Genomic DNA, 23,379 nt, shown 5'->3' with positions numbered 1-23,379 from the left:
AAGAATAAACAGAGAGGGCAGGGAGGGACACGTGCGCGGGGGTCCGGCAAGCATTATTTCGCAGCTTTGAACCTGTGATGCTGCGACATTTCCATAGATGATGACCAACATGCTGCTGGCTCGACTGAGCTTGTGTAATGGATGCCAGCTCGTGTGGCTGTGCTGTGCTGCGTTGTGTAAACCTCACTCCCCGACACCTTAAGAGCTGTGCTGGACAGTGGGTTGCCAGGCCGGGGCTTTGCGCTTCCCACTCCCTCTGCACTCACACCAAGGCTGAATCCCAATTCCCCCCTTTACCCCTAATCTTAGCCCTTAGCCCTTGGGTTTGCGCATTCACGACAATCAAGTGGTGTCCCAACTCTTCTGAAATCAAGCGGTAAGGAGAAAGTGCTGAGGGGTGTACAGCCCCAGGAACCAAGTGGGGTCAGGGGCCAGACTTGAAACAAAGGGGTGGCAGTTCGGCTGAATCCCAATTCCAACCAGGGGCCAAGGGGAAGAAGCCACTAAGGAATAGGACACCACTCAAGTATTCGTGCTTGGGCCCGTTTGCTCGTCCCGTCACTTCTATTCTGAGCTATTACTGCAATTTCCCTGATTTTGTGGATTATTTCCAGTCTTTTTTCAAGTAGTTCTGATTATTTTGTGCAAAGTGGCAGCTGCCATTATTTAAATGATATGCCATTATTGTGCACATGAATGTTTTGACTTTTTTATTATTTTGGTTCTTTGTGTTTATTCATGTTATGAAATGTGGTGATTATCATGACAAATTTGCTAGGAGCCTTGGCAGAGGTCTCATCGATAAAAGAAATCAAATAAAAAATGTAAAAAAAAAATAATAAAAATACATTAAAATTATTTAAATAAAAGTGGAACAAATAAAAATAAATAACAATAAAAATGACTTAATTAAAAGAGTAAGGAATAATAAAATAAATAAAATAAACATGATTCAAATGGATGTAAAAAACATACCACAAATAATTAAAAATGACTTAAATAAGTGTAAATAAATAGAAATAAATGCAAATAAAAATGATTCAAATAAAAGCGTAAGAAATGATAAAATAAATATGTAAAAAAATAATACAAATAAATGAAAATAAAAGTGTAAAAAAATAATAACAATAAAAATGAGTAAAATAAAAGTGGGTCGCAACTTGATGACCACTGGAAAATGTGGGTTGAGACCAAAACGTTTGGACACCCGTGCGCTGGTACATCCGTAGCGTGCAACGCCATGATCCGCTGACGAACAAAATCATCCCAACCAAGTTTTGCAGGTTAATTAGACACTTGTTTTGTTTTATTTCAAAAAAGGTTCCTCCCTCTGGCGTCTGTACACGCTTACTGAAAGTTAATTAGTTTCATCTGCCTCTCGTCACTTTAATCAGTCACTGTCGGCCCCCTGCTCAACCGGGCGCCTGTCTTCCCTTTCCTTGTGTTCTCCCACCTGTGTCGCGGCTTTGCTTTAATCCTGTCCTTCTGCTGATAGCGCTTTGTTTTCCAGGTTTTGTTAAGTCTCCGTGCCTTTACTGTATGGACAAAAGAGTTTCAACAGCTTCCGTTCTTATGGGAAGACTTACGACATGATTATGGGGAGCGTCCTGAGGAATTTATGGATGGACAGTCGCCTTGTTGGACGTTACATCTAATCCAAGCGTTTGATTGGAGTTGAGATCAGGCTTTCAAGTTCTTCCAAGCAGGCCTCTATTACGGGGGGCCAAAGCGCGGCCCATGGCTGTTTTTTCATTGGTCCACGACAAGTCGTAATAACATGAGAAACAAAAAAAACATAAATCCCGGTGGCGTATAAGCCGCAGGTGTGCACATCATTAGATGGTGGCTTCCTGCATTTTTTGGTTGTTTCTTGAACTTCTTCTTGAATCTTAGTAATGGCATTTCCCGAAATACATATTTGAATGATTAGTAGTAGTTCTGAAGTATGGCAGATATCACGAAAACACGACCACACCAAGCATCATGGGAAATGTAGTTTTTAAGCCATATTTGCTTCCCTTGAAAAGCGCTGTATAAAATCAATCCATTATTATTATTATTAGAATTTTACGAGAAAAAAGTCCATATGTTATGAGAAAAAAGTTGTATTGTAATGAGAACAAAGTAGCAATTTTACGAGAATAAATAAATATTATGAAGAATATTATGAGGAAAACTGCTGTCATTGTGGCGGCTTACAGTTGAAATGTTGAAGAAAAAACATGTTTTTCTTTAAGTCATAATATTATGAGAAACTTAATTAATATATTTTTTTATTAAGTGGGCAAAATGTTATAATATTATTGGAATTAAAGTGTAAATATTATGGGATAATATTATGAGAACAATTTAAGAAGATTTTTTTAAAGTTTAAATATTTGGAAAATGTCAAACAAACAAACAAAAAAAAAAGCAAAGAGCAATCAATAATTGGCTTTGACACCGTTTTTTTCTTGAAATATATATAACTTCTTAGAACATCTTACAAAATATCAAAGTGGCAAAGTTGCATCCTTTCATTTTGCTGGAAGAACGTTTGGACACCCCTGCTCTATCAACAGATTTTTTTAATATCCATTTTTTGCCAAAACAGCAGTCACAGATCCTCTGTACCACAGGAGTTGCTGTGCGACCCACAAGCTTCCTCGCCACTCAAATGCATTATTACATAAGAACACTCCTGTTCCTTACTCTATAGTTTCTCTAATCCCGCAACCTTTGCTTGGATCACTCCCCTTCTCCTTCCATCAGCCATTATTATCATGTCGACTAAGCCTTCTTGGGTTGCTACCCGAATCACAGATGTATTTAAAAACCAGACATGCTACGACCTTGCTGTGTTCTTCAGGTGTCATTGAAATGATCCTTATGCTTGTTAAAGTATGCAGAACATTTCACAGCAAACCTACGTCCACAGGAAATTACCATAACTCGCAAGTGTCGCACAGACGGTAAGATAGCAAACAACAGAGGAGGAGTTATGATGCTAATTCTGTGATACAGCTGATCACTAAAGCAGAGTCATGAAAAAACTGTCCAGCTGCTAGCAAATTATTAATGCGGTCCTTTCTGACTGCATTTAGAGGTGAAAACAACATGAAAACAGAGAGACGCGTAGGCGTGAAAAACAAGCAATTGTGAATCTGAATCAGAACCAACTGAGTACTGTACATTTTTGCTTATAAGGATGACATACATGTGTTCTCAATGCCATTTTTAACTAAAAATAAATGCATTAAAGTGGGTCACCACTCAGGCTGAGCCGGGTACTCGTCTAAAACGAGTACCCGTTACGGATAATGCATTTTTGCCGAGTAGGAGCATCAAACGAGTACAACTCTCATTATCCGTACTCATGCTGAAGGAAAATCCTCATTATGTATTCACTCTTCACCCTCTGTGGTTGGCCAGTCATACACAGCGACCGCCCCTCCCCAGACAGACAAGAGCCGTGCCTCGCTCACGTCCGCGTTGCAATTGGCACGACCGAGTTGAAAACGGCTCGTGTCGCCTTCATCACTGCCTCCACTCCGGACGGGGTTTTCTAGGTTTTCGTCAGCTTGCCTCTAATTCGGTTTGTCTGTGTAGGCTCTCAGTCGTACAGGAGTTGTCCATCGAGGAAAAGGCTTCTTGAGACGTCATCTGTACTTCTGTGAAGAAGGTGTCGGACGTTTCGCTCCTCATCCGAAGAGCTTCGTCAGCGAACTAATGAGTGCTGGTAGCTTAGGCCTTAAATACAGTAAGAGTGGGCGGAATTGGTGTGCCAACACCCTCCTCCTATTGGTTCCTTACACTAAGCCTGGGCGGAGTAGTGGTATAATCCTCTCCTGCTATTAACACCTCCGATAAAAGGGAAGTGTCGCTCCCTGAATTGGGTATGAACGACTCTGATACTGGCTAGTTAGCATCTATTGTTCTGGCTCGGCCCTGGCTTCACCTCATTTGCAAGACTAAGAGCTGTGGGTTTTGGTCTCAGTAACCTGCTGAACACAGGGTCCAAATTAAACCTCAAACCACCATTCCGATTCAATGATGGGTTCTGTTGTTTGACAAAAATAGCTTCCTTTACTCCTCTTTCAAACCATCTGTTTTCTTTGGCCAAAATCTTTACCTCGCTGTCCTGAAAAGAGTGATTGGTAGCTTTCAGGTGTAGATGTACTGCTGATTGAGGACCACTAGAATTGTCCCTGCGATGTTGATAAAGCCTTTTTTGGAGCATTTGCTTGGTTTCCCCAATGTAGTGCTCTTTGCATTCCTCATCTTTACAGTGGATGGAATAGACCACATTGCTCTGTTTCTGGTTTGGAGCCTTGTCTTTAGGATGCACTAATTTTTGTCTCAGGGTATTTACTGGTTTGAAATAGGTAGGAATTCCTACCTATTTCAAACCAGTAAATACCCTGAGACAATAGGATAGGATTATACCACTACTCCGCCCAGGCTTAGTGTAACGAACCAATAGGAGGAGGGTGTTGGCACACCAATTCCGCCCACTCTTACTGTATTTAAGGCCTAAGCTACCAGCACTTATTAGTTCGCTGACGAAGCTCTTCGGATGAGGAGCGAAACGTCCGACACCTTCTTCACAGAAGTACAGATGACGTCTCAAGAAGCCTTTTCCTCTAATTCGGTTTGTATCTAAAGTTACTTGGTAAACTTATTTCGGCCATGCACGTACGCGGTGCATTTGACAAGAGAGCGCATTGGACACTGCCGGTGTTTGTTTTTTTCCGCCTGCTTGCTTCTAATTTGGCTGGTGATATGAAGCCAGGTGGAAAACTTTGCTCGTAGCACTGAACGCCGTGCTTTTGAGAAAACTACAGTGAACAAGGCTGACAGATTATTTCCCTGTTTGCCATCACTGGATGTTTGCATGAATCAGCAACTTGACACAGATCATTAAAAAATAATTCAATAATAAAGTCTTACAGATCACTTAAACGGGCCTTACATCCCGGCGTACTGTCCGTGCGCCTACGTGCTGGCACGCAAAGCCCGTAGGAAGAAAATTGGGATGCAAATTATTTTCTGCGTGCACGCAGCAAAACCTTGCACGCAGCCAGGTCGCAAGGGCAAGGCAGAGGAGGCGTGCGTGACCCTCGCGTGTGTTGCAGTACAATGTGTGCACTGCCCGGCCACGGCAGCGGCTCCTCCTATGGCGGGCGACTCCTCCAGCTGTACACTCTGGTTCTCTCGACCTCCGTGGACACACGGCGGCTGCTCACATAACGTATCCGACATTAATGCGCCTTGCCCGGCCACGGCGGGCGGCTCTTCCCGCTGTACACTCTGGTTCCCCCGGTCACGATAGCCACAGGTGCCGAAGGAAGCCAGTACGCCCATCTTCCCATGGAAGTGAGTGCCCACAAACGTATGTCCCGAGTGAGTGAAACGTACGACTGCCTTCCATGAAGCGCAACTAGCACGCACGAGTTGCACGCCGCACTCGCCATGTAAAAGGGTGTCACGAATCACTTGCTCCATAAGTACGACACATTTGCAACCCCTCTGATACCCTACTTCCTACTCCTCTGATACCCCTTTGATATCTTTCCTCATCATCTTATACATCTTTTGTCATCAAATTGTTATTTTTTTCTCTAATGGATGGACTTTATTCTCATAAACTTTTTTTCCATTTTTGGATTTTAAAAATTTTCCAACTATTTCAACTTTCTTTTGCAAGTTTCCTTCTCGGAACTATGACTTTATTCCCATAATAGTTGACTTATTCTTGTAACATTATCAGTTTTCCACAACCTCATTTTGTAAAAATTCCAGCTTTACTTGTTGCTTTGTTTCTTCCTCATTATATTCCAACTTTAAAAAAATGCCATCTTTTTTCTTCAATATCTTCAACTTTTTGCTGCTAAAATGACTAAAATTTTGTTGAATTATATTTTTAGAATGTGTCGGGGGCCAATGAACAGCCAGCGGGCGGCACTTTGGACACCCCTGTCTTGGTCCATTAATCTGAAGCTTGCGGTTTCGATGAATTGAGTCATCAGTTAGGCCCGAGACGAACCAACTCAATATGAAGCAAACGCAAACAGTTAATGGTTTGGTCCGCAACATGTCAGAAAAGAGGCAAAAATGTCAAACACTGTTTTCCCAAGTCAAAGCCGACGTGCGTGAATATCTTATTTTTCCTAAAACACAAAGATAGTACGTCTGCTTTCATGGATGACTAAGGAATTTAAAACATATTCACATATTCACATAAGAGATTTGTAATTAAGAAAAACAATGAATGGAACAGCAAAACAGTTGTTGATTAATTGTATTGAATGAATTAATTCATTGATTAACTGTTAACTGTAGAGACCGGACAAAATACCTTTAAAATCAGACCCCGTCCGAGCTCTGGGCTCAGCTGTGCTCAGCATCTTCCTGTTCTTCCTTCACGTGAATGCATCCATGCCATCCATGCCATCCATGCCATCCATGCCATCCATGCCAGCTCGCTCTTGTGTCACGACAGGAGTAAAAAAAAAAATAAAATAAATGAACAGCCTTCCTCGAGCCAACCTGACGTCAACTCGTCCATGCTCACCTTCACCAACGCGGAGCCATTTTGCATGAAATATCCATTATCCTTGTCCTTTTCATTGGGTATAACAAATATTTTTGCCCCTCTAGTGTAAGCTACTTAACTGATTGATTGTCTTGCATTGCTTTGTTTCGCCATCTTTGATGTGTTTTCGCTCCAGAGAAGTAAAATAAATCTCATTCTCTTAACTGCCCCCTTTTTTTTAACGAAGAGCAAAGTAATAAATGAAAGATAAACATACTCTAGCCCACCCGAATTAAGGTGACTTATTAAGTGCGACAGGAAGTGGTATTAGCGCTACCTGGAGGACAGTTTGTCGTCGGGCGTAAAGGGCAATAAAAGACAGGAAATTCACCTTGTCGTCTTTCCTTAATTCTCTTTTTTACTCTGATTTATACATCTCTCCAGCACTTCCTTCCTCTTTGTGTTTTTACTTTCCATCTGCAGCACCTCTTAGCTGATAAACAGCGTTTACGTGCAAGGTGTCGCATACGAAGATCAGAATGTCAGCTTTAGTGGTCCGTCTGCGAACGTCTGCTGCTTTATGGACGGCTCCCACCGGGAGGTCAGCAAGAACAGGGAGAGGACTCACACAGCCAGCCAATGGCGTGGCTTGCTTGCCAGTCGTGATTTAAGCACGTGTTAAACAAACATGAGGCCTTACAGTTAGCCCGGAGGCGCCTGATGCTTTCCCCATGCAAGTTACTTAAGGGTGCCGCTCTTAAATTTGCAGCATGCTTTAATGATCTCGGCCGAGCTCAGCGAACGTCGATTGAAATGTAACTCATGTAAGGAAAGGGAGGCCTCAATTTCTCAACTTGTTAAAAAAAACACATTTAATCTCATGCAAAAAGTAGCCTTGGTGCGCATCGACGTCAACGGCATCGTGTTAATGCAGAATGAAGCGGAAGCTTCTGTTGACTGCGTGGACATTCTTAAGTGGTGTGCCCGTTACCTTCATCCTCGCGTGGACATTCTTAAGTGGTGTGCCCGTTACCTTCATCCTCGCGTGGCCTGCATTCTGCTGTTTATCTTTTTCAAGTTTGTTTGCTTGTACGGTCTTTGACATGCGTCGCCCTGGATTTGTCCTGATGGGTAGGCTGCAGATCACCCATGACCCTGAACGGGACAAACAGATGGATCCATGCATGGATGGATGGGTAGCCATTCTGCCATGAATATTCCTATTAAAATACGGCAAATCTTATCGCCTCGATGATACCGTTCACCACCTTGGGGATGCCAGTTCCGCTCAGAGTAATGCCACCTAAGTCCAGTCATTTCAGTTACTCTGGTTGTCTTGGTTCTGGTTCAAGTTGCCTTCCTGGTAGAGAATTGATTACTCTTCAGCATTCAGGCTTTTGGAGTTACTTCTGCATGTGCAGCATGCCAAATATGTCTGGATTTTTCACTGCAGTAATCCGTCGCCACTTCGTGCTTTGAATTATGCAGCTTCACTCTGTTGCGGTTTTTCACAAATATATTACTTAATACATCATCGCTGTCGAATGGTTGAATACGGCCCACTATTTAGTCAAAAAACATGCATATTTAAGCACACTTTTTGATTAAATTAAGCATGAAATGGCTAAATGAACTAAAATCCAAATATGAGGCCTACAGAAAACGCATTCAAAGACATTGTGATGTGATGATGATGTAGTATTCTACACTGGTCACAAGGTGTCAGTAATGTTACATACACACTGCAGGAAATACTCCGTGATAATGTGAATCTCCCAACATGTGAGTATACAGTATATTAGAACATATTTCTGTCTACTACTGCTTATTTCTCACTGCTCGTCATCGCCGTCCTTGTCAGCAATCAGCTCTGCAATCAAGGTAGAAGATGTTCATTTATCCCTTTCATTCGTCTTTTATATGCATTTCTGCATATATTAAAAAGTATATTAAATTCCATATTAAAAGTGTTTTTGGGTGTCCCGAACGGATTAATTGGATTAGCATTATGTTTTATGGGAAGAACTGATTCAGTTAGAGTAGGTTTCATTTAGAGTCGGACCTTCTGGAACGGATTATGGACGCTAAGCGAGGTTCCACCGTACTGGAACGCCATTCTGGTCGAGTTTAGCTTGTTGCCCAATTGATGGCTGAGGTCTACCACCCAAAGCAAACACCTGCCAAAGCTGCAGATGTTGCAGGCATCCTTCCATCCGTCCCTGAAGTGGTCCTTTCATCTCCTTCAGCAAGTCCAACATATGCTCATTTGGACCAAGGGGAGATCTTTTTGGCTGTGTCTTCACACGCGTACAGTAAGCAATGTAATGGTGCGTCACATGGACCCCCCGCTTTGGTGCCAGTAACTTCCTGTCCGCCGCATTTCCACTTGCTTCTTTCAGCACAGCATGTCTACTCCACTTTCCAGTCTGCCCCCCCTCAGGGTAACTCGTCGCTTTGGCACTCGCTGGACCGTGGGTATACCCGCTGCCATCTGCCAGTGTGTGTTTAATTCCAGCCCAGCGCATGTCTCCATCACCTGTCTTATAGTATCTCGCCTCTGACCTGTGACCTATGGGAGTTTGCATGCGTGTTTGTGTGCTGCACTTATCACTGTGGAACAGCTGGCCGCCGTGCCTCGCTTCATCGCACACGTGCACGCCCGCTGCACAAAAGTAAGTAAAGGGGAAAAGGAATTGTGGCAGGATCCGGGCGGTGGGGGAAGTGTAGCGTTGTCGTAGTAGTGTGCGGATGTGCGATTGTGTGTGTACGCAGGTGTCAGACTGGAGATAGCTCGAAGTTATCAGCCGCTAATCCTTTAATGGCACATTTGGATGAAGTTTCTCAATGGAAGAGAGACCTGAAAACATTACCACTCTTGCTGCCATTCCTGCAATGTTCCATCCTCACCGGATGATTACCTCCACCAATGACATTATTTTGGTTCCATTCTTGTTAAAACGACCAATTTAGAACACTTTTCCGAATGTCCCTTAATTACCATTCTTACAGATACATTTGCGGTGTAAGCAGGAGAAGTTGTAAGTCAAATTTAAACTCGTTAAGCCTTGGTGGAGGTCTGCACACAACTTCTCTTGAGTATGAAGCACAAGCACTTTCATATACTGTACAGTATATGTAATGTTTTATTTGTTCTTCTTTCTTCTTGTACATTTTCTTCTTGTAATATTAGGACTTTATTCTGGTAAAATGTTCCTGTAGTCGCATAATTTTAACGTTTTGTCACACTCGTTCTTCACACTCCTTCGTTGTGGTCATGCTCTTATTCTGTAACATTCCCGCTGTGTTTTCTGCTGGCTTTACTTCACGTTCGTACGCACCTGCCGCTATTTAGGTCAGCTGGCAGTGTCTTCCTGTGTTGGAGCATTGCATGTTTGCGACACGTGACTTGAGGTCTAAACTTTCCTTTTTCTGCTCTGCTTTTTGAAAACAATTACAGACGTTTACCTGCACGAGGTTCCAGTCTCTGCATCTTGGGGTCACAACCAAACCAGAACGGGACTTTTTTCCCCAAACTAATGTTCGAAAAATTACAACATTATTCTTTGTTTTTCGTAATATTCAGACTTTAAAGAAATGTCTTTTTTCCGAAATATTTCAACTTTATGTTTGTTATTTGTTATTTTTGCTCATATTACGACATTATTCTTGTAAAATCGCAACCTGTCGCTAGATTACAACTTTTTCTCTTAATATTTTGACTTTAATTCTTGTAAAATTACCTCAGATTTTTTTCATTTTTGCTGTTGCTTAGTTTTCTTGTTACATTAGACTTTTTGAATGTGCCGCGGGCCGATAAAAAACAGCCGCGGGCTGTAAATACATCCTCTTTACTATTATTATTCTTTTGATATTTCGGAGGGCTTTTACACTGGAAACCGCACCAAAATTTGCGAGTATGCGTATCCTGGCATAGGCTTGCGGGCACGAACCCCACAAAAAAGCACTCAATATTAGCACCTGCCATCAGTGAATCCGATGGACAGAAAAAGCGCACATGCTTATCATGAGCGTCTGGGACCTGCGCTGTAAAACATCTCCCAGCTTGTCATTAAAAGGGACGTTTCTTCATTAGCTTCCTGATTTCTCCATTTCCTCCCGTCCTTAATCCCTCACCTGACTTTCTTAACTGATAGCATCTTCACTCGTTTCCGACCCACATAATCCCCTTATTATTGCTTATCTTAGCGTGGCTGCTTGATCACCCTTTCCACTTCCTGTCTGCCGCTGTGATTTCCTACCACCCCAAATCTTCCGCTTCCTTCGTAGCGTCTAATTTCCTGCACTTCCGTCAGGATTCCTTCATTTGCTCCCTAGGTGATCCATTCTCTTGGTGTTTCTCCATCGCCGTGTAAAAACCGTTTCCCCTTGATCTGTCATTCCCATGATTCCTAGCCTAATGGATTTCTTTTATATGTCCCTTGTCTGTCAATTAAAGCAGCATAATGTAAGGACATTTCCATCGGCACGCCATGAATGGTGTGCTGGATGTATTCAGCTTTATGAAATGCCGCCGGCGTGTGCTCCAGCAGAGGCTCAAATACAATGCAAACATTCACACAGAAACTGAACTAAGGAGCCTCGACAGCGCTGATACACAGTCTGCGGCCCCCGCTCCGCTCAATTAATGTGTCGCGGTCACGGACGCCGCTGAACTGTCATCACGCCGCTAATAAAGAAAAAGAAGAAGAGGAGGAAGAAAAAAAAAACTGTCACCAGGCCGCTGGCTCCGGCTCGTCTCGGCCCGAGTTGGCTCGTTCTGCCTCTCCTTGTTGAGCTATGGAGTGAGGAGGGTGGGATGGGAGGGCGGGGGGCAAATCCCCACATCATCTGAAAGGAAATGTGAAAGGCAGCGGGCTTGTAAAGCCTCATTAGGCTTAGTAACCCATAGCCACCACTGCTCTGTGTGTGTGCGTGTGCGTCACGCATGTGCACTATGGAGATACGCAACAGTGTGCCTTTACCGCGCACACGAGTCCTCTGAAGCCACCTCACAGCCGCAACGACACTGCAGGCTCTCTGGATTCAAATGGAATTTCATTCAGTGAATACACCCCCCCCATAGTGAATGAAGGATGGCATTGAAAAGACGTCTCCTATAACAAAAGAATGGACACACTGCAGAGGTGGACGTAGACAGGACGTCCCACAACCAGGCAACAACATTCAAACTGCAAAAGTTGCACAGGAAAGAGCAGAGGTGTCCAAAGTGCGGCCAGTGGCTGTTTTTTTATTGGCCATTGGTACATTCTAAACATAGCATTTATCAAGAAAATAAAAAGGAAAAATTGGAAAATCAGCAATAATTTTACAAGAATAAAATCCAAATATTAAGAGAAAAAGTTGCAATCTAATGAGAAAAACTCGTTATTTTACGAGCATTTTTTAAAAGTCGTAACATTATGAGAAAAAAACACAACAAAATAATGCTGTACGTTTTGGAAGATTAGGTTGTGGGAAAAGTTAATATTATGAGAATAAAGTTAAATATTATGAGAATAAAGAAGAAAAGTTAACAAAAAAAAGTTAAAATTGTTGGAAATAAAAAAAGAACAACAGCAAAAATTGAAAAAAACAGCTGTGATTTTTCAAGAATAAAGTCCAAATATGATGAGAAAAAAGTCATACTCTAACAAAACAATATCTTGCAATTTTATGAAAATAAATTTGCAATATTATGAGGAAAAATAATGTCACTTTAGCAGGAAAGTGTTGAAATACTACGTTATTATTATAAGGTTGCACTATCAGGAGAAACAAGCAAAACAATTAAGTTTTTGAAAAATGGGAATAAAGTCTTAATATTATGACAAGAAAAAAGCAGGAGAAATTGAAAAAACGCCTGCAATTTTACAAGAATCAAGTCAATACATTAAGAGACAAAAGTCCTATTCGACCAAAAAAGTCACAATTCTAACAAGAATTCATTTGTAATGTTATGAAGAACAATAATGTCATTTTAGTAGCATAGAGTTGAAATATGAAAGAAAAAGATGCTCTTTTTTCGAAGTCGTAATGTTAGAAGAAACAAACAAAACAAAGTTCTCATTTTTGAAAAATTTACGCTGGGGAAAAAGTTATAATAATACGGGAAAAAAGCCATGCTATTCAGAAAAGAAAATTTACAAAGATTATTTAAGAAGAAAGTTGAAATATTTGGAAAATTTCCAAAGAAAATGTGAAAAAAGAGCAAAGTTTATAATAATAATGGACTTTTTCTCGTATATGACAAAGCGGAAATGCAGTTTTGTCTTGAAATACTCTATACTGTATATAACTTGTTAGCATATCTACAGTACATGTGTGGCTTTACAAAATATCAAAGTGGCAAAGTTGCTTCCTTTCATTTTTCAGCCAGGGAATCCTCTATTTGGCTTTATTGTTCATAAAATGCACACAGAACGATGAACAACTCTGTTTCTGTCTTTCTTCCTCCTCAAAAGGTACCGTGCGCCCTGCGCTGATGAGACGTTCAAGCGCACTGCATATTTCTTATTATGGCTGCAAAATTTGCAAAACTTTGATACAGAAGGTGAGAAAAACAATTTAATTCAAGAAAGAACTTGTGGCAAAGTACAAAGGTAGCATCTGTTACAATATTGGATTGTAATGTAAAGGTTCCTGGCTGACACAGATTGCAGGGGGAATGGTCTAAGGGAGACACATACTGTAACAGATAGTGTGGCCGGCAAGAGTACAGCTCTAGAGTAAGTACAAGTAGTTCTCATACACTCATACACTTCTGCTTCAATGACTGTTGTGTCTGTAAGTAATGTGCAACTATAATTAAATGATACCTATGTGGAGAAATGAGGTATTTTAGACAGCGGTGTTGTTTAATTAGGATGGTAATTATGTCTACCTTGGAGATTGTGGCTGCTGTGTCAGCCACTGACTAACTAAATACACATGTATGAATTTCGGTCTATTTTAATTCATCTGTGAGTACAAAAAGGAAGTTTTGGTGTTAAAATACAGCTGTTTGTTTTCTACAATCGATTTATTAATATTTGTGTTACAATATAAATAGATAAATAAATACATCAATCAATCAATCCAAAATAGTACAATAAATGTAATTGATTAATGAATTTCTTTATTTTATATGCAATGTCTTTCATAAAATAATATATAATCATGATTATTTTACAATAATATTACAAAATTGCTCAAAGTGAGAACAAGCTGGAAGTCAAACAGTGTCACTCGGTCTTCCACTTTGGAGTCCCGGCTGTGGAGGTGGATGAGAGGTGTCAGTTGAAATCATAAAATTGCCACCTGAATTATTAATAAGACGTCTGCAGGGCGAGGATATTTACCATTTAGACACATAAACACACAGCGGGCGAGCCACAAAACGCAAATAATAAGGACGTTATTCCAAATGAGACTGTGAAATGAAGCCTTGTGAAGAATTCCAAGGGTGTATATTTCAATAGCATTAAGTGCACGTGGGTGGGTGGGTGGGTGGGTGGGGGTAAGGAGGCGGTGAAGAACACATCTTTGGGGGTAAAATAATGAATTTGCGCCACGCCGGCCTCCCCGCTTAATCACATTTAGCAATCAGGAAGAAGCATTTCCTCCTGCCAATGCATCCCCGCAATGGACATCATGAGCCGCGACATTATTTCAGTGATACTATCGGGGAATTCAAATTTGCTTGACTTGAAAACGATTGGCTGCACGGTGGAGATTGCACTGATATTCTTTTTCATTTAAACGTGCAATGACACATACACACGCTGTTTACACACTGGCTCGCTGCTAGAATGCCAATTTCCGTTCACCCTGGGGGATTAATTGTGCTTGTATTAGCTTTAACATCAAATATCATCAGTGAGTGCAAATGCCCCCCGTGGTCCTGATGGGAATTAGAAGGCCTTATTCTAATACCGAACCCCTCCCCACTTTCCTCCCTCGTCCCGCCTTGCTTTTTAACACTCAGCCGTCGTCCGTGTCAAAGATAGACAGCAGAGATTTACCGTGAGGGGTCACACGCTGCTTCTAATTAACTTAAGTAGAAAGTCGGGAATAAGCACTTCCCAGCTGGGATGCATCACACACGGTCGTGTACCGACTGAGAAGACGGGCCTTGCTGTCTCTTTGCCCGACTATGTCCTTTTCCGGATTTGACCTGGCGCGAGCAGGAACGGGACGATTCCCTGTCAGGCTGCCGATAACGGCGACGTTTTGAGAGTAGCTTTACACCAGGGGTGTCCAAACTTTTTCCAGCGAGGGCCACATAGTGAAAAATGAAAGGATGCAACTTTGCCACTTTGATATTTTGAAAAGCAACATCTGGATATGTTAGTTATACTGTATGTATTTCACATGCTTTTCAAGAAAGACCTGCATGTCAGCTTTGTAATATGCAGTCATCCCTTGCAATATCGCATTTCGAGTATCGCTGCCTCGCAAAATGAAAAAAATGAAATAACGATTGCTGTTTGGTGGTAGACTATTATTGTGGCCTATTATTAGTTCAAACTATTGAAATAAGTGATGTGTAGTATTCTGGTCACTAGGCAGCAGAAATGACAAAACATGGAGACATTACCTTACATTACACTACCTTAACACTGATGCAGTGAAAAAAAGACAGGTATGCTATTGCAGGAGTATTCAACTAAAATTCAAACAGGTCCAGATACAAAAAAAATTCTTTAAGCTAAAATCTGGTCTCTCTTCTTTCCCCGTAACGTTCACTCATATCACTGTCCTCTTTATCCTTATCTATCACTCCTTTCTCGCTGTCCTCTTTATCATTTTCTACCACTCCTTTCTCGCTGTCCTCTTTATCGTTTTCACTCTTTTCTCGCTGTCCTCTTTATCCTTATCTACCACTCCTTTCTCGCTGTCCTCTTTATCGTTTTCACTCTTTTCTCGCTGTCCTCTTTATCCTTATCTACCACTCCTTTCTCGCTGTCCTCTTTATCGTTAGCACTCCTTTCTCGCTGCCCTCTTTGTCCTTATCTATCACTCGTTTCTCGCTGTCTTCTTTATCGTTATCTATCACTCTCTTCTTTCTCCGTAACGTTCAGTCTTCTCACTGTCCTCTTTACCCTTATCTATCACTCGTTTCTCGCAGTCGTCTTTATCGTTATCACTTATTTCTCGCTGTCGTCTTTATCGTTATCTATCACTCGTTTTTCCGTGTCACTCAGTTCGCTTCTCTCTTCTTTCATATGTTTCTGATACGTTAGGAATGGAATATTTTCCCTCTGCTTTGAAGAAGACATGTTGAAGGCTTGTTGATAGCAGAAACATGACACACAATCACAATACAAACACACTCTGCTGTCCTAACAGTGAAAAAGTGTAGGTTTACACTCAATGTACCACCTCTCTCACAGAAGTTTCCAGAAAAAAAGCGGAACTAAGTTCCTCTTCAGAAATCGATTGGAATTTGCTAAACCTTTGTTGGCAACTAATCGCTCTCTCCAGCACTGGCATTGTAACTGCTTGTATCCACTCCTGTTTGGATACTAGGCTCATTTCACAGCTGTTAGAGCAACAAAATCTGGGTGGCTTTTCGCCCCTATTTACAGTCGCAATGTTTAAAATGCACAGATTTAATTGGCTGAGTAGCGTCACATGGGATGGCTTAACTCGCATGCAACCAGTCAGTGGATTTCCTCAACTGATCAAACAGCACCGTGAAGTGTAAAATAAGATGTGCCGGTCAAAATAGAAGCGCCTTGTCAAAAGTAAAAATTCGACACTGATTTCACTAGATTGTCCAGGTCCGTTTTGGATGACGTCTGGGTCCAATTAGTTGTTAGTTGTTAGTTGTTAGTGCTATCCTATGCAAAAAATTTTGGAACAATCTTGGAACGGTTCTTGGTTCTTGGGTTCCACGCATTTTCTATACAGCTTGTCCTCACTAGGGTTGCGGGCATATGCTGGGATACCCCCTAACCCCTCACACTCATGGACAATTTAGAGCAGGGGTCTCAAACTCAATTTCATTGGGGGCCAGTGGAGGTAGTCTGGGTGAGGCTTGGCCGCATCAAGTATTGGGAGTAGGGCTGGGAATCTCAGGGTACCTCACGATACGATACAACTCACAATACATCCATGTGATAACACCACTTTTCGTTCAGTGTTGGCGTTTACTTGCCCGTGTAAGTATGGAAGTAACACTGAGCTTGCCCGGATGTTGTGGGCTGCAGTTACACTATTCTTTGATGTCCAGTTGCGGGCTGCAAGATACGATTTGGTGGGCCGCGAGTTTGAGACCCCTGATTTAGAGTCTCCAATTGGGTTTTTGCTTCAATAGCCGCTAATTGAGTCGGATGAAGATATGTACAGGATGTGACTGGGACCGCGCTAGGAAGGAATCAAGGAATCAACCAAAAAAAATCAACTGAAAACTTCACTAGCCACTTGCTGGGCTGACATTTCCTCACAGCAATTAATTTTAAGACTCCTGATGTCTTGCCATGGACGTCCCCCTCCAGGGAGTCTGTCATTATCAGTCAGCCGGTGTGTGTAAACACACTCAACAAGTCGACTTTGAAAAAGGAGAAGCCTCCGGTGGGGAATCTCCACCTGACGTCCCGGGAAAAGCTCACCAGAGAGAACAACACCGGCACAACTCCCAAATCCCAACCCTGCAGACACGTCATTCCTAAAACTCCAGGGAAACCCTCTCGACCACCTCCTCCTCCTTTTGGATGAGTCTGTGAAGGAGCAGGTTTTTGGCAGACGGGATTGTTTTGTTTTCCGCTCCAACTCCCTCCGCTTACCAAAAAGAACCTTTGTTTGGCTGAAATGTAAATAGAATTACATTCATACCCACTGCTCGTATATTCAATCATATTCATTGTTGTGAACGGGAACAATCGGCCTCCCTGTTGACTAAACCCACTAGGCACCGCCCTACCAGCGTGTGTACTTGTGTAGCTGTGTGCGTTCCAGTCACAGCTCCAACCAGCCGTTCTTTTATTGCAACACAACAGGCTTCAACCCTTCACTCGCTCTATGAAAGGTCAACGCACGTCCAAATCATAAAACATAAATAACACAGTACTCTCATTACAGGAGGCTGTTCTGCCTTCCATTTGGCCGAATATCACACCAAGTAATGGCAAGTAATCCAATCAAGGAGTGGAACTTTTGCCTTCCTGAACGTCTACTACGTATGTTACTGTCTACGTAATGTTTTGAGTCACATATTAGCTGTCTGAGCGCAAAAAAAACTAGATTTTCCGGACTAAACTGACCTTGGAAATGTATTCATGGCTGCCATTTCAGTCCTGCTGGGGCCCAACCAACGAGATTTCCCCAACCTCCTAATCCCATTTCCGTAAAATAAACCTAAAAAAAAATGTAAAAGATTTTGCAACAGGTGTGTCCTGATACAACTTTTTCACTTCCCATACGATACCAATATTGCAGCCTTGCGTATTGGCCGATACCGATCCGATCTTAGCACAAATCATACCTACTTCCATCCATGCATTTTCTATACTGCTTGTCCTCACAAGGGTCGTGGGTATGCTGGAGCCTATCCCAGCTGTCTTCGGGCTAGAGGCGGGGTACACCCTGGACTGTGCCAGCCAATCGCAGGGCACATAATTAACCTGGCATGCATATTTTTGGAATGTGGGAGGAAACCAGAGTACCCGGAGAAACCCCACGGGAGAACATGCAAACTCCACACAGAGATGTCCCAACGGCGATACGAACCCACAATCTCCTGACTGTGGGGCCAACATGCTAACCACTAGGCCACCATGCGGCCCAACCATACACACTTTTAGGACTTATTTTGTTGTGTGGAAGGTTAGAAAAGGCTTGATCAAGTGATATTACTCAGAAAACTACTAAGCGTTCAAACCAACATTACTCACGCACGACAGGGGCTGGTCATCCGGTAGAATAAATTCGCCTTTCCTGTTATGAGAAATGACTCTTTGCTGCCCTTTGCAAATGTTTTGGGCAGCATTGGTTGTTTGAGAGAGCCGGGGGATTGTTTCTTCGCCTCCGTGATCTCGCAAAAATCCTCATGCTGTTTTTGGTGACGCTGCTTCAAATGCGCGATGAGGTTGGTCGTATTGCACTTCCCTGATGACAGCTTTTGTGTCTTTTGTGTCTTCTCTGGACTTAAACAAAAAATACTGACACGAGGCCGACATCACTCCTACTCCTTGCTACTTTGTTGTTGTGATCAGGGGCTCTATCCTTTGGAGTGCTTTTATCAGAGTGCTTCTAGAGATTTTAGACAACATAATTTGGTTTTTTTTGCTGGTATCAGACCAATAACCAGTATCAATATCAGATCGATACACCCCAAACTATCTTGCCTAGAACCCCATCGAGGGTTCAGGAGGTTTCTCCGACCTCCTGGACCAAAAAGGTGCGGTAGAAGCATGGACGGCAGTGGACTGTAACTGAAGCTCTACATTATCATGTTGGAGAAACTTTCCTTTATAAATGAACACCAAAAAAAAACAAAGAAAATGAAATTATCTTTGATTTTTCAAATATTAAGTCGAAATTTGACTGCTGATTTGAGCACTTTCCGATAACTTAACGCACATCCTGAGGTTGCGGATGTAAGAATGTTGAAGTAACTTTCCAGAAGTAATACTTAGTATTCTTTCGACATTTAAGGAAATTGCAGGAAGCGAAGCCAAGACACTTTGGCCACCTGAACGTCACAGTGCTGGACCAACAATGTATGCCGCAAAAATGGCCACCATATGCTGCACACGTACTGTAACACCCTCAACATACATGGCAACCATGCTGTGCTGCAAACGCACCATTTGAACACAAACCAAAAAATGCTTTAAAAAAAGCTGAAGCATACAGAAAATGAAAGAGTGATGGTTGTTTCTTTTGCCCTGTGGCTGAATGCCAGAATCCTGCAGAGCTCAAAGTCCTCCCTCCTTGCAGCTGGAGGAACCTCTCAGCTGTGTCCTGACTCACCCCTTTGCCACCTTCCTCTCTCCGCATCTCCATCTCTCTCTCTTTTTCGCTTACGCTCCCGCCAAGTGACCTCGTCGTCGCTTTCAGGGTGACTTTTTATTGAAATCAGATACAACTAAAGTTCATCTTTTTACGTTCTCATTCCTCATGCTTGTCATCCAGTGCAGCCTCTTCCTTGGAGTGTGTGTGTGTGTGTGTGTGTGTGTGTCTGTGTGTGTGTGCGTGTGTGTGCGTGCGTGTCTGAGACCAGTGTTGGGTGTTACTAATGTCTTTATTGTTTTCAAGTAAGGGGTAATCTAGTTCATTACTATTTAAAACGTTCATGGCCGTTACCGAGAGTGAAATGTGGCACGTTATTATGCTCCGATATCGATGTCGACCGTATGGCTCATTCTCCCGAAAGGGGCACCAAAAACGTGACATGGCAAGCAGAAATTTGAAGTTGTTATATAAACTGCGGACACTTTGAATAAACAGAATAGTTTCTTCGTGTCTGTTGTGGATAAAACACGAGGTGATGTCAATTTCAGCCTACTTGCGCATCGTCATTTCGTGACATGCAAAAGTTTGTCACAAAGACGACGAAAGAAATAATACAAAACGGTGGAAATGAGGTGATTTCGAAAGTATAGCACCTCATTATGCACCAAACGCATTTTGCTGCATGCAAAACATGTACTTGGAACAAACTCCAACAAAACGTTACGCCTCGTAAAACAGCCCAGTCCGCACGCAATGTTGCCAAACGTGAATCGAGGCAAATGCGCATGAGGTGACGTCTGCCTTGACACACAATGTAACTTCAGACTATTTGCATGTTGTGTCTCCGGTTTTTCGTCAACAATTCAGACAACAACAAAAGTGACACTGATATAAAATCAGAAATACGGCGTAGTGTCCATGGATATCCGATTTTCAACTCATCTGTGTTTTCTAATCAATACACTTTGGGGAACTATTTTTTACATCATGTTTCCGCAGAAGGTGAGGCGTGTTACTCTTGTGCTAACTAACAATGCCTTGAAGGACACAGAGTTGAGTTTCGCCAGGAGTCTGAAGAAGCGTCGGCACGTCCCGGTCAGCCCACCAACACCCAAAGTCATAAGCTGTGAAGAAAAACTTCACAGAAGAAGCCTGACCATCACGAATTGTAATAAGTAGAGTGCACAATGTGATTTTTCCATGACTGCTTATACGTATGCACAGAAAAAGTAAATAAACGGTGGGGCACACTTGTAAAATTGTGTTTTTGTTTAATCATGCAAAGTGCAAATCAAGCATTTATCCCAAAAAAGTAAATAAATTACAGCACTTCCATGTAAACGCTGCAATTAACATGAACAGCGCCCTGCTGCCATGAAATAAGACCTAAAAATAAAATGTGATTTTCTCTTGCACGTTTTTCTTCATAAACTGAAACAGAACAAGTCATGCAAATTGGTTTGAAAACAACGGGAATTTTTGCTTGCTATGTGACGCTTTTGGCACCCCTTTCAGGACAAGGACCCATATCTTCCTCGATTCAGTTCTAGTCGCATCGTGTGCGGGCTTCGCTGTTTACTGAAGCGTAACGTCAAAGTGATGAGTGATGAGATGTTATACTTCGGAAATCACAGCAGCTGAAACGTACGTGCCACCGTTTTGTATTATTCCTTCCATCATCTTTGTGACAAACTTTTACATGAAGAAAGAATTTGACACGGCCCCTGTTTAGTCAATGTGTTTGCAGTCGATCTTTGGATGGTTAGCGCTTCAAAGCACTGTAGCGTGTGCGTCATGCCCCTCCAAGCCACGGCACCCTCTCCGGTACCCCTTTCAGGAGAATTACCCAGATGGATGTGGCTTCAGTCGCCACTGTTCACTACTACTACTACTACTACTACTACTACTACTACTACACAGGAAGCTAAATCAGTACTCAACAAAAGTTGTAGTTGTTCACTACAGTGTTCGAAAACTGCCCCCAAGTGTTTTGGGATTGAATTGCAAGTCACAAACTCAGCCCACAACCCTAATCTCACGCAAACACCCCAACAAAGCTAAATCCTAATTATCTTACATATTCAAATGTTTTTTACGAACTCATGAAGGAGTAATTTTGTTACTAATTTGATTCCTTTTTTGGGAAAATAGCAACCTAATTAACGCTGGAGACTATGTAGAGTAACCTGTGTACCTGGCATGTACACCTGCATGTGTCTGTGGCGTCCTGCGCCTGTGAGACCAAACACATCATACAACAGCACCGCAGCATAAACACATAAATATTTGTACGCGCACGTCGACAGGAAGCACGCCAGTCAGGCGCTGCACGCCTCAGCGGTGTCAATCTATCTGCAACTAAACTGTTGGAGTGATTCACTCTGAAAGGGAACCAACCACATCATCTCACACACATCAGGACACACACACACACACACACACACACACTGTGTGTTGGCTATAAGAAGGGAGCTTAAAGGAACAATAATAAATAAAAAAGGCTTTAAACCTGCCTACTGGAGGGCTTGAGAGTTCAGTCCAATACTGAAGTGCAGATATTAAACATGCATGTGGAGGCCCTGCAGGTCTTAGCTATAACATAAAAGGCGATGCTTATTGATGCTGGATGTATACTTATTTACAGATATGTTCTAAGTGTGCCTATAACACTTCACCGCATTGATTCCACAACCAGCTCGTAAAATAAAGCAGTTTGCACCGAAATCCATGCAAGCAGAGTATTGGGCTGAGTAATCGTAAAGCACCTGCCACAGGTGAACATACCTTGGTGACCAGGGGCTCCGTGTCCTCCAGGATGGAGACGAAGGGGATCTCCAGAAAAGAGGAGAGGAACTCCACCTGGATGAGCTCCTCGGTGGAGCGCGGGAAGGCGAGCACGGCGGACACCCCGCGGACTACCAGCTCCTGACACGCACACCTGGACAGCGACACCGGGTCCCAGCCGGCTGGCGAGCGAGCCACCATCTCCAGGCTGAGGTTGTAGGGCAGCAGCGGGAGGGTTCGAGACGGGTTGCTGGTGGTGGTGGTGCTGCTGCTGCTGGTGGAAGAGTCGGATGTTCCGCTCTGGTGCCGGAGGCTAGCTAGGGCGCGGTTGAGCGCGTTCTGTATCCGGGCCGGCTGGCGGGTGGGCAGCAACGCGCCCAGGCGCACGGTGTGTCCTATCCGGGCGAGGATGTGGCACGACGGCGGAGGAAGTAGGCACGGCTCCGGGGACGAGAGGGCGCCGACGAGGAGCAGCAGCAGCAGAGGTCTGGCGGGGAGGAAGGAGAGCAGGAGGAAGATAGGTCTCCCGGGGGCGAGGCGGTAGGTCCAGAGTCCGGAGAGGGGCACCATGCTGCAGCTCCGACACACGACGCAGGAGGACTGGGCTCCACTCTGCGGGAGATGGCATAGCTCACTCTTGCTCCCGGCTCCACCGCTTTACCGGGACTTGATGCTTCTGTTTCTTCTTTCCCCCTGTTTGTGTTAGTCTTTTGCAGAAGTCTCCATGGAGGAGCGTCTCACCTCCTCAAAGTTGCTCTTGAATTGGCACTAAAGACGCGCGGTGGAGCCTCGGAGCTTCTTCGTCTTCCTGCTGGATCAAGGCACACCAGCTGTGTGCGTGCGCGGGCGTGCAAGTGTATGGAAGCGCGCGCGCGCGCGCGCGCGCGTGTGTGTGTGTGTCCTCCCGCCCGCCAATAATGTAACCTCTCACGGAGACGATGCCTCTTGTTGAATTTTAATGACAGAATTCGGGCGAGTAACATTTTCCTTCCGCTCGTCCTCGTCCCGGCATGTCATTTCACGTGTCTTCATTCAGCATCCTGTTTAATAAGATGCTGTCTACTTTGGGAATCCATTTGGACACACAATAAGGTCCCCAAATTAGAAATTAATTAACCCCATTTTGATTATTGCCTTGCATTTTG

General features: G+C 43.2%; 1 protein-coding gene across 1 annotated transcript in view; it reads right to left on the bottom strand.

Moving 5' to 3' along the window:
* Nucleotides 1-23,083, bottom strand: part of grin3ba (glutamate receptor, ionotropic, N-methyl-D-aspartate 3Ba) — a 120,125-nt gene extending 97,042 nt beyond the window's left edge. Inside the window, exon 1 of the mRNA XM_054795996.1 lies at nucleotides 22,235-23,083. Coding sequence (XP_054651971.1) covers nucleotides 22,235-22,804 — 570 coding nt within the window. The 5' untranslated portion in view covers nucleotides 22,805-23,083. The remainder of the gene's footprint in view (nucleotides 1-22,234) is intronic.
* Between the last annotated feature and the right edge of the window lie 296 nt (nucleotides 23,084-23,379).

The sequence above is a fragment of the Dunckerocampus dactyliophorus genome, chromosome 13, assembly GCF_027744805.1.
Source record: "Dunckerocampus dactyliophorus isolate RoL2022-P2 chromosome 13, RoL_Ddac_1.1, whole genome shotgun sequence".
NCBI classification, from domain to species: domain Eukaryota; kingdom Metazoa; phylum Chordata; class Actinopteri; order Syngnathiformes; family Syngnathidae; genus Dunckerocampus; species Dunckerocampus dactyliophorus.
Note: the sequence above shows the minus strand (reverse complement) of the source record. Positions and strands in the feature narration are given on the sequence as shown.